At 37.3% G+C, this 14,802-nt stretch overlaps 2 protein-coding genes across 4 annotated transcripts in view; both read left to right on the plus strand.

The window, feature by feature from the left end:
* Window positions 1-5,928, plus strand: part of itsn1 (intersectin 1 (SH3 domain protein)) — a 53,586-nt gene extending 47,658 nt beyond the window's left edge. For both annotated transcript variants that reach the window (XM_051910764.1, XM_051910775.1), the window contains 6 exons: window positions 472-684; window positions 789-910; window positions 1,046-1,128; window positions 1,223-1,306; window positions 1,400-1,573; window positions 3,436-5,928. In XM_051910764.1, the coding sequence (XP_051766724.1) occupies window positions 472-684; window positions 789-910; window positions 1,046-1,128; window positions 1,223-1,306; window positions 1,400-1,573; window positions 3,436-3,584 (825 nt within the window). In that variant the 3' untranslated portion in view covers window positions 3,585-5,928. The remainder of the gene's footprint in view (window positions 1-471; window positions 685-788; window positions 911-1,045; window positions 1,129-1,222; window positions 1,307-1,399; window positions 1,574-3,435) is intronic.
* Window positions 5,929-6,121: 193 nt separating this feature from the next.
* si:dkey-22n8.3 (uncharacterized) lies at window positions 6,122-12,389 on the plus strand. 2 transcript variants are annotated; one of them, XM_051910794.1, is made up of 7 exons: window positions 6,122-6,382; window positions 6,533-6,610; window positions 7,135-7,240; window positions 9,588-10,889; window positions 11,826-11,889; window positions 11,999-12,096; window positions 12,210-12,389. In XM_051910794.1, the coding sequence occupies exons 2-7, from the start codon at window positions 6,560-6,562 to the stop codon at window positions 12,239-12,241; spliced, it is 1,653 nt and encodes a 550-aa protein (XP_051766754.1). In that variant the 5' UTR covers window positions 6,122-6,382; window positions 6,533-6,559; the 3' UTR covers window positions 12,242-12,389. The 2 variants fall into 2 exon arrangements, with proteins under 2 accessions (XP_051766754.1, XP_051766764.1); XM_051910804.1 differs by having other exon boundaries at window positions 6,125-6,382; window positions 9,590-10,889; window positions 11,999-12,123.
* The last annotated feature ends 2,413 nt before the right edge of the window (window positions 12,390-14,802 follow it).

The raw sequence follows: 14,802 nt of genomic DNA on the forward strand, positions 1-14,802 counted from the left end.
AGTAACCATTGTTTGTTTTGATATATTTTAAAATGTAATTTATTCCTGTGATGGCAAAGCTGAATTTTCAGCATCATTACTCCAGTCTTCAGTGTCACATGATCCTTCAGAAATCACTCTAATATGATGATTTGCTGTTCAAGAAACATTTACTATTATTATTAATGTTAAAAACAGTTGTGTGGCTTAATATTTTTGTGGAAACCATGATAGTTTTTTCCAGGATTCTTTGATGAATTGAAAGTTCAAAAGAACAGCATTTTTTAAAAATAGAAATCTTTTATAATATTATAAATCTTTTGTCACTTTTGATCAATTTAATGTGTCCTTGTGGAATAAAAATATTAATTTCTTTCCAAAACAATCTTACTGACCCCAAACTTTTGAATGGTAGTGTGTATTTGTCAAGCTGTTCTCGTGACAATCTAGGTCAAATTTCGTTACAATAAATGTTTCTCTCCCTCTTTACAGCAACTTGTGTTCAACTCAGTTACAAACTGCCTGGGCCCTCGGAAGTTCCTACACAGTGGAAAACTCTACAAAGCCAAGAGCAACAAGGAGCTTTACGGCTTCCTGTTTAATGACTTCCTGCTCCTCACGCAGATCATCAAACCTCTGGGCTCGTCTGGAATGGACAAGGTCTTCAGTGCGAAATCCCACCTGCAGTATCGCATGTACAAAACGGTGAGACATTCTTAAAGATCTTATTTATTTGCAATCATTTTTTGACCTTTAATATAATATCTGGTCCTTGACCTTTAACCTGACTCGTTGACCTCTCTCTGCAGCCCATCTTTCTTAATGAGGTGCTGGTGAAGCTTCCAACTGATCCTTCAGGAGATGAACCCATATTCCACATATCTCACATAGACAGAGTCTACACTATACGTGCTGAGAGCATCAACGAACGGTATTAAACTAATTATTTGTTTATTTATTAGATCTGTACCCATTATCCTGCAATATATGTGCTCATATGCTCTTATAAATGCTGTAAATCACATATTTTGACAATGTTCCTCTGTTCCATCCTGTAATCCTACAGGACAGCTTGGGTACAGAAGATCAAAGCCGCTTCTGAGCTTTTCATCGAAACAGAGAAGAAGAAGAGAGAGAAAGCCTACTTGGGTCTGTCACACATATTTCCTCACTGCATTAATAAAGCTATGAATGCTCTGAGTGTTTGCTGAGAACTGGTTTTGTGTTACTATTATGTTTGCAGTAAGGTCTCAGAGGGCCACTGGTATCGGGCGGCTAATGGTGAACATTGTTGAAGGCATTGAGCTGAAGCCCTGTCGCTCAAATGGTAAAGAATGAATACTATATGCTATAAGGTGCTTTACTAAGTTATAAGCATTCTGATAATATCGACCATATCGTAAATGTCCATTGTGCGCAGGTAAGAGTAACCCGTACTGTGAGGTGACGATGGGCTCTCAGTGTCACGTCACTAAGACGCTACAGGACACTCTGAACCCCAAATGGAACTCAAACTGCCAGTTCTTCATCAAAGACCTGGAGCAGGACGTGCTGTGTGTCACTGTGTTCGAGAGGGATCAGTTCTCCCCGGACGGTCAGTATACTGAAAATATACTCATCTCACATATAATTGAAGGCAAAAGGACTTCTTTTGCCTTCAGAACTGCCTTAATTCTTCGTGGCATAGATTCAACTAGGTGCTGGAAACATTTCTCAGAGATTTTGGTCCATATTGTCATGATAGCATCACGCAGTTTCTGCAGATTTGTTGGCTGCACATCCATGTTCCACCACATCCCAAAGCTGCTCCACTGGATTGAGATCTGGTGACTGTGGAGGCCATTTGATATAGTGAATATAGTGAACTCATTGTCATGTTCAAAAAACCAGTTTGAGATAATTTGAGCTTTGCTGGAAGTAGCCATCAGAAGATGATACACTGTGGTCATAAAGGGATGGACATGGTCAGCAACAATACTCAGGTAGGCTGTGGCATTTAAACAATGCTCAATTGGTACTAAGGAGCCCAAAGTGTGCCAAGATAATATCCCCAACACCATTGCACCACCAGCAGCCTGAACCTTTGATAAAAGGCAGGATGGATCCATGCTTTCATGTTGTTTACGCCAACCTCTGACCCTACTATCTGAATGTCACAGCAGAAATCAAGACTCATCCGACCAGGCAACATTTTTACAATCTTCTGTTGTCCAATTTTGGTGAGCCCGTGTGAATTGTAGCCTCAGTTTCCAGTTCTAGGAGTGGCACCCGGTGTGGTCTTCTGCTGCTGTAGCTCATCTGATTCAAGGTTCGACGTGTTTAGAGACGCTCTTCTGCAGACCTCGGTTGTAATGGGTGTTTATTTGAGCTACTGTTGCCTTTCTATCAGCTAGAACCATTGTCCTCTGGCATCAACAAGGCATTTTCACCCATAGAAGTGCCATTTACTGGATATTTTCTCTTTTTCTGACCTTTCTCTGTAAACCCTAGAGATGTTTGTGCGTGAAAATCCCAGTAGATCAGCAGTTTCTGAAATACTTAGACCAGCCCGTCTGGCACCATCGACCATGCCATGTTCAAAGTCACTTAAATGATTTTTCTTCCCTATTCTGAGGCTCAGATTGAACTTCAGCAGATCGTCTTGACCATATCTACATGCCTAAATGCATTAAGTTGCTGTCATGTGAATGGCTGATTAGATATTTGCATTTGAACAGATGTACCTAATAAAGTGGCCGGTGAGTGTATATATAAAATCGGTTACAGAAATATTTTTCAACTGATGATTACAACATAATATATAATTCCAATATATAATATAATATATATATAATATATATTATTATTATTATATATATATATATATATATATATATATACACACACACACACACAAGCATTCAAAAGTTTGGGGATTTCTTTTTATTAAATTAATACTTTTTTTCAGTAAAGATAAATTAAATTGATCAAAAGTGACAGTGACATTTACATTGTTACAAAAGAATTTTTATTTAGAATAAATGCTGTACTTTTGAATTTTCTATTTATCATAGAATTTTGAAAAATATATATTTATATCACAGTTTCCACAAAAGTATTTAGCAGCACAACTGTTTTCAACATAATAACAAATGTTTCTTGAGCAGCAAATCAGCATATTAGAATGATTTCTGAAGGATCATGTGACACTGAAGACTGGAGTAATGATGCTGAAAATTCAGCTTTTTAAAAATAAAATAGAAAACAGATATTTTAAATTGTAATAATTTTACAAAATTGCTCTTTTACTGTATTTTTTGATATGATAAATTCAGCTTTGGTGAACAAAAAAGACGCTTAATGTTTAAAAAACTTACTAACCCCAAAAATTTGAACAGTAGTGTATAAACATAACCACATACATTTTTTCTTTCTCTCTCTACATCTTTCACCCCATTCTATTTCCTGTCTTGTTAGATTTCTTGGGCAGGACGGAGATTCGGCTGGCCGACATCAAGAAGGACCAGGGCTCGAAGGGGCCCATCACCAAGCGTCTGCTGTTACACGAAGTCCCAACAGGAGAGATTGTGGTGCGACTGGACCTTCAGCTCTTTGACGAACCCTGACCCACGTTGTTTGACCTGACCATTTGACCCCCAGATTCAATATCCGCTACTCCTCCGTGTTGAAAGCCCACCAGCCTAGTGTGACAATCCCACCCAGCACCATGAATCCCAGAGTGTGAATGTGTGTATTCGCACAAGCATCTGTGAATCTGCAAAATGCTGTAACAGTCTTAATCAGTGATCCCCACTGGATTCTTATTGTCCTAGGTACCGCTTCAAGACAAGTCAAGTGTGTGAGTGAAAATGAAGGATGTAGAGATGTAAATTTCAGTTCTATAAGGATGTAAAGGATGTCTCAGGATGCTGTAAGTCTTAAAGGGTCAAACGTACAGTAGTTACTTAACGCTCTAATGACCCGGGAACAGTAGTGCCATTTGATGCAATATTCATACTAGAACACACAGAACCATTACAAATGCTGTGCCATTACAGTGAAAGTCTCATTATGGGTGAATCTCACGAATCTCTTATTAACATAATTACAAAATCTCTCATTCTCATAACTGTAATGCAAAGTGATATTATTTAAATTAAGTGTTTATACATCATGGTAGTATTTGTTGTACTGCCTGTACTGTACTGCTGGTTTACATAAAAATATTGTAATTCATAAAATTACCACCATTTAAAAAAAATGAACAGGATTAATTTTTAATTCAAACTATTTTGGGGTTTTTGGGGCAACCTGGACATGTTTTTGTGAGATTCACTCAATAGTCTTACTGACTATTTAACATTTATTCCATAATTTCACTCATTAACACTAAAAACTAAAACCAGGTTTTGTTGGCAAACCTTTCTAGTGTCAACCGACTCATTTATTTTATTTTATTTATTTTTTTATCTGTTTTTACTGAAAGATACTGGTGACAGTTCAACTACTGAATGTACGCGATACGTTTGTTTTTGAGGGTCTATTAAACGTGAGCATGTTCAGGAAAATTTACAGCAAGTCTCGAGAAGATAGCCACAAACGCTCCGTGGAAAGACTATTTTGGAAATTGTTATATATGTTTTTCAGCATCTTTTGTCATGTAACTTTTATTTATTTTTATGTTTTTGAGAATGGGACACATCTCAGAGGCCAACAGAAATATCATAGCAGGTCTCAAAGGACATTAGAAGAATTTCCGAATGTGTCATATATCTCTGAAATATCCCTAAACGGCTAATATATTCGGTGAAAATATGTGGTGGCTGCATGAGTTTTGATTTTAGCAATAATTCAGCCAGATGTTCTTCAGTTCTCCCCTTATGATCTTAGTTTTATTGTGGTACATCACAAAGTAAACTATTTAATATATAATACTGTATTTAAGTTTGAAACTGCATTACTAATAACATCAGTTTGTTTTTGACTGATCTTTGTTTATTTTAATTTTTTTTATTTTTGTGTTGTTATTAGGCATTAGTGATCAACACTGTAGGTATTGTCATATTTGTAAAAATGAGAGATGTCATTTCTTATTTTATGTTCTTACTTCCTTTTTTGTTGTTTATTTTGCAAAAAATGGGATATAGTGGTAAAAGTTTGGAAGGTTGCAGCATGTAGAAATGATGTTGAAACAATCCTAAATGAGCCAGAGAGCAAAAGGGATCAATCATCACCCATATCTGCTGCAAATGTCTTCGGTTCTCCAGAAAGAGCCCTCTTTATATAGATGATGAAATGTGTTGAATTTGTGAGGGTCTTATTTGTTCGATTACCACACTACTGAGCCTGAGAAAGGTGCTGTTTCTTTTTGGACTGTAAACAGGGATCGGTTTTGTTTAATTTGTGTGTGTATGAGTGTGTTTTCCTGTCTAGATGCAATAGACACATTAATATTCCACTGCTGTGCTAGTGAGATGCCAGAGTGATCAAGGAAAACAGCTATTGTGGGGCCAGCAAGTTATTCCACTCGGTTTTTCTATGTGTGTGTGTGTGTGTGTGTGTATATACGAAAGAGTGACTCTTAGTGCTTTGAATGCTTTCTGCTGGGTCACTTTCCCAAACCTCATCTCAAAGTACATTTTAGACAATGCAAGGGGTCATGGTCACACATCTTTCCTCTTTTCCCTGTCTTATTCTCCTGACGTTCCCTCATCTCTTATCACGCACTGTACATTTCAGACCTGAAGATTTGCCCCCAACTTCATTATTTTTTAATAAGCAAAGTCCCATTGATTGAACAGTAATATATGTGTCTATGTTTAAAACTTTGAATGGAGTATAATATATTACAAATTGAGAAGTAAATATGTTGATAACAGCGTATTGTTATCAATTTAGAAGCAGTGTGTTGTCTTAATGTTGCAAATAAAACTCAATTGGACCAAGGTAAAGTCGTCCAAATTATTATTATATGTAGTGGTACTAGTTTTTCGTTTCATATACAGTGTTTTACTACTCTTTCAAAACGAGCATGCATGTTTATTAAAAAATACCATGGATTTCTTCGAAAATTTGATATCAGCTCACATATATCAAAGCATTTTACTTTTTGTAAGGACTGTTTCATTTACATTGTGAGAAAAGAAATACTTCACAGTGGCACGCGACTCGCGTACGGACACGCGCAGCATGTTTCACGGGGGCGTGCCAGTCCGATTACGCAACGTCTTGTGGCTTCACGGAACAACAACTTGATTAATTTTATGTATACGTTTTTGTCTGTACAGCCGTTGTTAAAGGAGAGCCTTTGAATTCAGTTTTAACGACCACTGAACGGCATGTCCTGATTTCCGATGGACAAGTAAACAAGCGGTGTCTATGAAAAACACAAGGTCGAAGAGAGCAGCACAAAAGCGCTGAAAGGGTAAAAACACTCTGAATTACCACAAGGCCATCAATATTGTTATTTCGTACTGCTTTATACACTTGGTTAGAGAAAACTCGAGTATTTAGTTTTGCACGTTCACTGTCCTCATTGTGTAACTGTACTGTTTATTCTCTCCACCATAAAAAGGAGCCATCAAGTGTAGACTTCTTAGGGATGTTCGCAATTATGTCCTTCCAGAGAGTTCGGCGTTTGAGGGGTTTGAAGGTACATGTTCATTCCTGTCACTCAAGTTGAACGGTATCTATCTCAAAATTGTGAACAGGCGCTTTCCACAAATAGTAGGTACCCAGTACTTGTTTTCAAATCAGTAAAGATACAAAGTATTAAATGTTTTCTGTAATAAAATATTTATCTAACATGAAAACATAATAGCACGACCCCTCCCCCTTATCTTAGTGGTCTGGAATCTTTATAATCTGTTAAACTGCCATGTCATCCATTGTAAACAACAATAATTTAATTAACACAAATGTAATAATATCCATAAAATTGTGACTCCTATCATTTTTATTGGCATCACGACAAGTAATTAAGTAATCAGAAATTAGTTATATTATGGTATTATGATAAATGTAACCAAAAAAAATCAATTTGTGGAAAGTGCTGAAACCTTTCACACAAGAACAGCTTTGCTCAAATCTCTACAAATATCTTGTTCAAATGTCAGCTTATGTAAAAATGTCAGTAGTCTTGCAGAAATCATATGACTTTGTGTGTCTTTAATTCAGTTCCTTTGGGTGGAAGGTTCTTGGATTCAAAGGAAAGTTCCTCCATTGACACCGCTCTGCAATAAGGCAAATAATGTCAAGAAGCCTGTCAGATATACAAGTATAAGTAAGTTTTATTGCACTGTGTGGTGTCTTATTTTAGGAATGTTGATGAACTTATCAATTGGCAGATTCCATGAAGAACCTTTAGCATCCATGAAACCTTTCCATTGCACAAATGTACAAACCCGATTCCAAAAAAGTTGGGACACTGTGCAAATTGTGAATAAAAAAGGAATGCAATAATTTACAAATCTCATAAACTTATATTTTATTCACAATAGAATATAGATAACATATCAAATGTTGAAAGTGAGACATTTTGAAATGTCATGCCAAATATTGGCTCATTTTGGATTTCATGAGAGCTACACATTCCAAAAAAGTTGGGACAGGTAGCAATAAGAGGCCGGGAAAGTTAAATACATATAAGGAACAGCTGGAGGACCAATTTGCAACTTATTAGGTCAATTGGCAACATGATTGGGTATAAAAAGAGCCTCTCAGAGTGGCAGTGTCTCTCAGAAGTCAAGATGGGCAGAGGATCACCAATTCCCCCAATGCTGCGGCGAAAAATAGTGGAGCAATATCAGAAAGAAGTTTCTCAGAGAAAAATTGCAAAGAGTTTGAAGTTATCATCCAAAGTTTCAGAGAATCTGGAACAATCTCTGTGCGTAAGGGTCAAGGCCGGAAAACCATACTGGATGCCCGTGATCTTCGGGCCCTTAGACGGCACTGCATCACATACAGGAATGCTACTGTAATGGAAATCACAACATGGGCTCAGGAATACTTCCAGAAAACACTGTCGGTGAACACAATCCACCGTGCCATTCGCCGTTGCCGGCTAAAACTCTATAGGTCAAAAAAGAAGCCATATCTAAACATGATCCAGAAGCGCAGGCGTTTTCTCTGGGCCAAGGCTCATTTAAAATGGACTGTGGCAAAGTGGAAAACTGTTCTGTGGTCAGACGAATCAAAATTTGAAGTTCTTTTTGGAAAACTGGGACGCCATGTCATCCGGACTAAACAGGACAAGGACAACCCAAGTTGTTATCAGTGCTCAATTCAGAAGCCTGCATCTCTGATGGTATGGGGTTGCATGAGTGCGTGTGGCATGGGCAGCTTACACATCTGGAAAGGCACCATCAATGCTGAAAGGTATATCCAAGTTCTAGAACAACATATGCTTCCATCCAGACGTCGTCTCTTTCAGGGAAGACCTTGCATTTTCCAACATGACAATGCCAGACCACATACTGCATCAATTACAACATCATGGCTGCGTAGAAGAAGGATCCGGGTACTGAAATGGCCAGCCTGCAGTCCAGATCTTTCACCCATAGATTACATTTGGCGCATCATAAAGAGGAAGATGCGACAAAGAAGACCTAAGACAGTTGAGCAACTAGATACCTGTATTAGACAAGAATGGGACAACATTCCTATTCCTAAACTTGAGCAACTTGTCTCCTCAGTCCCCAGACGTTTACAGACTGTTATAAAAAGAAGAGGGGATGCCACACAGTGGTAAACATGGCCTTGTCCCAACTTTTTTGAGATGTGTTGATGCCATGAAATTTAAAATCAACTTATTTTTCCCTTTAAACTGAGAAAATGTATCATTTTAACATTTGATATGTCATCTATGTTGTATTCTGAATAAAATATTGAAATTTGAAACTTCCACATCATTGCATTCCTTTTTTATTCACAATTTGTACGGTGTCCCAACTTTTTTGGTATCGGGTTTGTAGCTTTATAGTGGAAAAAGGTTCTTCAGATTGTTAAAATATTATTCACACTAAGAAAAATGTTGTTGTTTTAAGAACACTTTACTGAAAGGGAAACCCAAAACTTTATTTTAAAATTCAGCATGACATTAGAAGAGATATCACTGCAAGTGGAAGGGGAAGTTACTTTGATTAAAGATAACAAGGGCACATAGATAAATAAAATGATGTGCACAGATAAATCATTTATTATAAATCCTACAATATTCCATAAAAAAAGAAGAACTGACAATGTTTTTTTTATTTTATTTCATGGTGACTTTTAAGAGTGTGGACCAAAATAGTGAATGTGATTTTACCAAGTACAACATGTTCCTGGATCAACATTTTTGTTGATCCTGAAGCAACATTACAATCAACCAATCAGATTTGAGGGACAAGTTTACAAGTTTAGTTACAACTAGGGTTAGGTGCTTCTACATCAGTATTATTCACCTACCATTTCCATCTGATATTAGGGATAAGTTATGAGTAGGGTTAGGACTAAATTTCTGGACAGGAATGTTGTTCCTGGATCAGCAAAATATGTTGATTCAAAAAAATGTCTTACTTGGCAAAATCTCAGTGACCTTTTTTCTTGCTTCTGTTACATACATTAATACAATGTTATCTTTACCCTAGAGAAAGCGAAACCAAAAACTATAATCGATATTGCCAGAATACTGCAGCAAAAGACAAAGGAGACCAAAGAGAGGAAACAATCGGTGATCCCTGCTGCTGCATTGAAAGCTGCTACAAGTACAACCAAACCGGCTACACCAAATCAATTGAATGACCAGAGTGATGCCAAAGCAACCATTGTTTCCAATGCAAAAGTTCAAACTTCTTCCAGCACCCTTCCAGCAATTGTTACTGTGGAATGTTCTTCAGAATCTGCTGTTCCTGTGGACACTAAACCTGTTCAGTACATTGTAGATATAGTAGCAGTTACAGGTTCTTCTCTGAATGTGGCCTCCAAATTGCCTGTAGCAGCGAGCAGAACTTTCTGTGAAACCACACCTGACACTGTCCTAATAGATTCTGATGTGGATTTTGCATATTCAAAATGTGCTGACCAAATGGCCATGGAAGGTCTGCATAATAAGACATACATTAAAATATCACATGCAAAAGATGTAGCACCCAACGCTGTTGATTCAGGTGTAGAGTTGCCCACTAGTAATGCTCCACAAGAGGCTTCAACTCAAGAAGATACGACTACAAATATCAGTCGAGTTCCTGAGCTGTCTTCAGCAAACACCAAAGAAGTCAGTCAATCTTCTGAGGATGTTGTTTTTGCCTCTAAAAAACTTACACCAGAAGTAGATGAAATAGTTAATATGTCTGAAGTTATGGTGACCTCCAAAGTTATAGCAACTCCTGAAGTTTCATCTGCGCATGAGGACGGTCATCTGGAAGAGTCATTTTCTGATTCAGAAGTTGTTGCAGTGACCAATGCATCAACGTTTGTAAACATAGCACATGCGCAGTACTCTTCACAACCTTCTCAATCTCAAGACTTTATAGCTCCCAACTGGCCTTCAAATGTCAATGCAGACAAAACACCCTCTAGCCAAGAGATCATCAATCAAGCAGTCGGCTCATTTCCAGTTGCCGCAGCTGAGTCCATAATAGATATTTCAAGTGCTGAAGCTGTGGCAGTTGCCTGTGGTAAAGTTCCAACCCTTCGAGAAGTTTGTCATGAAGAAGCCGTTCCAGTGTCTGACCCAATCCCAGAAGTCTCTTTATTTAAATCCACTGAGGATCTAACTGTTGTTGAGACCATATCTGCGTCTCTAAGTAAAGCCGTAAAGGTAGATGATATGTCAGTAATGTCTGGTGATGCTCAAAGCTCCATCAATCTGAAGGACCCAATTCTAGCACAAACTGACATTTTAGAGGAAGAGATGCAGAAAGAGGAAGCATTTGAAGAGTTGCCTGAGGGTATGTCATCCCTCCTGCATTCAGTGCCTACATAAATTTATATTTTGTTGTTGTTGGGTTTTTTTTATGCAACCTCCCCATTTTTGTGGACAGTTATTTGTGGGAAAGCACAAGATATTGCAAATGTTATAAGATTCTCAAGCTCTATAGACAGATGCAGTTTTGATTAATGCATCTTTTTCATTGTTGAAATACATTTACTTGCATCATTACTTTGCCTTTATGATCTTTTAGTGCAACATAGACTCTTTCATTTTTGTATTTTAATGTTTTTGTTTGTACCTTGTCATGCTTGATGCATATCATGCATTTGTTATTATCATTTACTAAAATCCATTTATTTTGCTGAAAACACAAATTCATGCACGGTTTTTGTAATTGTGTTTTTTAGAACATGGAATTTTTACTTAATTGTCTAGTTCTAACATGGGGATGCTAGCTTTAGGAGATTTAGGAGAAACACCTGCCGTCCCACACAGAAATTAGCAGAGGATTTTACAGATGTCTTAATTTGAGAACTGACTTACTGTAACAATGAAGTGAAAGTTTAAACATATACAGCTTCTGTAAACATTTTCCCATAACACAAATATTTGTCTGTATTGAATCAGCGTGGTTTTCTCTGTGGTAAAGTCGCTAAGTTGTGGAGGCTTTGTTTTCTTTTGAGCTATTCTGATCTTTACCACAAGAGGGTGGATTGATCTGTCTCTTGACATCATTTATTATGGATTTTTATGCAAATATGTTTATTGTGATTAAGTTAAAATGTATTAGTAGGTATAAATATTTATACTTAAACACAAAATGCAGTAGAATTATAATTTGAATTTTATCATCAAAGACAGAAAGCACATGTCGTTAAAGCGTTCTGGTTAATATTGATATTGTTAGATGTTCATAAGAAACAAATAACAGTGATTTCTCTCTCATCTGCAGCACAGCTTGATCCAATACAGAGACTCTTTCTCGACAAGATACGGGAATACTCCACAAAGAGCCAGTATGAAAAACATTCCATAAATCAAATTAAATTAAAACATTCTTTTCATTCCAATATATTTTGAATACTGCATTTTTCACATTTAACCCTGTTTGTGTGGTCCATATAGAGCCTCTGGTGGCCTTGTAGATGCTGGGCCAGAATATGAGAAAGCTTTCAATGAAGAACTAACCAAACTCCAGAGACTCTATGGGGGTGGAGACTTAAGTGAGTTCCCAGAATTTAAGTTCTCCGGTGGGTATATTTTTGCCTTTGTGTATTTAAAATGAATATTAAAGTTCAGATGATCTTATCTTTTATCCTTTTTTTTTCATTTTCAGAGCCTGTACTGGATGAAAGCGGCTCAAAATGAAAAGCACACCACGGCATTACCATAGAAATATGTCATTCATGATAGCCTATATTTTAAAATGCAATTTTATTTGAATTACATCAGTTAACTTATCTGCAGTTACAGAACTGTACACAGACACAAAAAAATAAAGTTGTTTGAACTTTGACATTTTCAGATTGTGCTTTATTTAATGAAACGTTCTGAATGACAATTTAAAATCACCAAGCACCGTGAAAAATACATATTTTAGAATATAGCCTGCATGTTACATTGTCCCCACAGAAGTCTCCAGGGGGCGAGCACTTTTCCCTAAACAGTAATGTCTCCTCCCACCTCATAAATATTCATGAGCAAAGTTGCCTGCGTGCCGTTACGCTGTGACGACATGGAAGAACTGCGGGTCCCGATTGCTGCAGCCGCTTGTCATTGTGACGAAGATTGGCACTAAGGTAAGCTGTCACTCAAAATCTTCTTTTCCGACTCCCTATCAATCAGGCGATCTGGGCCGCACACTAAAAATGCACTCGGCACATAAGATCGAGCTTCCGTGGGAGGTGCGCGGTCAGGATGGTTTTAGCCTGAAATCAGATGTTTGGACGGCGGTTTCGGGGGAGATTTTCTGGCTCGACATACAGTCAAGGCCCAGCTCTTTTTTTATGATCTTTTGTAGAAGTGCGAATGGCGGCGGCACTGGTGGGGAGGGATAGCCCGATGTCCCTTAGATTGATTGATAGGCGATTATGGGCAGGCTTTTTATTATATTTAAAGAGACAGAGACGATAATTTTATAAGTCAGCGAAAACTCAAGAAGGCTGATGTTTTTCGTTATGACGTAGGTTACGTACTATAATTGTAAATTGATTGCGGCAGCGGTTCTTATGGGTGTATAGCGCTTCGAATAAAACAGAGATATGAACATACATAGGCAATGGGTTAGAACAGAGGCTCAGTACAAACATGGCGCCTACAGTAATAGAGAGGATAAGATACAGTCATCTGTGGCTGAAGAAATAGACGAAGATATAAGACCACATTACGAGAAATTAATCATTCCGGAACGTTAATAAGCAAATCGATTATGTTTTTAAATGTAGATATTTTCTGTTGTTCAAACCCAATTCAGAGTGAATCAATCATTGAAGTAGTATTGCAGTGCAGATACATCACGACGGCGATGTTTAACGATGTTTCTATTTATATCTCGTATTTGTATTCGTCTGATCGCAAAGACCACTGCAGATGTTTATCCAATTCAGCATACAAGTTTATTTTGAAGAACATGAATGTTATTCTTTGAATAAAACAATACTTTATGCTTCGTTTTTGTCACTTATATGCAGCGCATAAACTTTTGATTCACAGTGAATGCAGAAAAAACTGTCGTTTTTAACGGTCGATGCGATATGTAAATGTATGTTAATTTATGAATCGATTATTTATATATATATATATATATACACACATACACACACAATTTAATAATAACATGCAAAATTTGTTGAAATTAAACAGTTATTTTTAACGCTTTTTGTTAATCATTTAAACATTTGAAAACAAAATGCTAATTATTCAGTTAGTTAAGGCTGACAGCAAAACTACCGTTATTTGTCATAACGGCCAGATATCCGCTTTAATAAGGATAATGTAGCTTTGAAAATATGCATTACTTGGCCTGGCCTATGTTTACATGTACATCAGTCTGTCAGTAAAACACTATATGGCCCTTAAGCTATAAATGTAACGCAAGAGTTTTATAAAATTATGTGTTATACACCTACAGATAAGATCATATTTGATGCTTATATCAGCAAATTATTCATTTTCCACTATAGAGTAAAGAGTGGCAGGTTTTAATGCTGTTTGGTAGTTCTCACACATAAATGTTTCTCTTTGTTGTGGCAGTTTAGTGGTGCTAAAGATCAGCTTTATAGAATGCCCAAGCATTGTCCACGGCAACAGTAACTATGATGACATCCCCATCGGTGTCCATGGAGGATTACCAAGAGGCCTGAACAGGTTTGTGTTGCCAAAGAGCGAGTAGCTCTTTACACAGCCAGTGGAATACTGTTTTTGTTTTGTGTGTGTTTAATCAACCTTTTAAAGGGGTAGTTCACCCAAAAATGAAAATTATCCCATAATTTACTCACCCTCAAGCCATCCTAGGTATATATGACTTACACAGCTGAATACAATCAGAGTTATATTAAATAATATCCTGGCTCTTCCAAGCTTTGTAATAGCATTGAATAGTGCCCGAGTTTTTGAAGCTCCAAAAAGCACATCCATCCATCATAAAAGTAATCCATAGGACTCCAGTGGGTTAATAAATGACTTCTGAAGTGAAGCAATGTTTTTTTTTTTTAGTAAAATATCCTATATAACTTTATAAACTATAATCACTGGCTTCCGGCAACAGCCATACGTGCTCTCATGAGAGTTATGTGGTTTTTGCGCAAGGTGTCTATTCTCACCTGAGCTTACGCTACTCCTACGTCATACGTCGGGTCAGAGGTCACCCTTTCGCTGGAACTCAACTCTCTCATGAACGCACGTACGGCCATTGCTGGGAGTTAGTGATT

The sequence above is a fragment of the Ctenopharyngodon idella genome, chromosome 1 (genome assembly GCF_019924925.1).
Source record: "Ctenopharyngodon idella isolate HZGC_01 chromosome 1, HZGC01, whole genome shotgun sequence".
NCBI classification, from domain to species: domain Eukaryota; kingdom Metazoa; phylum Chordata; class Actinopteri; order Cypriniformes; family Xenocyprididae; genus Ctenopharyngodon; species Ctenopharyngodon idella.

Coding starts and splice junctions, on each gene's coding strand:
- si:dkey-22n8.3 (XM_051910794.1), top strand. CDS start 6,560: ATGTTCGCAATTATGTCCTTCCAGAGAGTTCGGCGTTTGAGGGGTTTG. Junction 10,890..11,825: donor ATTTGAAGAGTTGCCTGAGG/GTATGTCATCCC, acceptor TCTCATCTGCAG/CACAGCTTGATCCAATACAG. Junction 11,890..11,998: donor GAATACTCCACAAAGAGCCA/GTATGAAAAACA, acceptor TGGTCCATATAG/AGCCTCTGGTGGCCTTGTAG.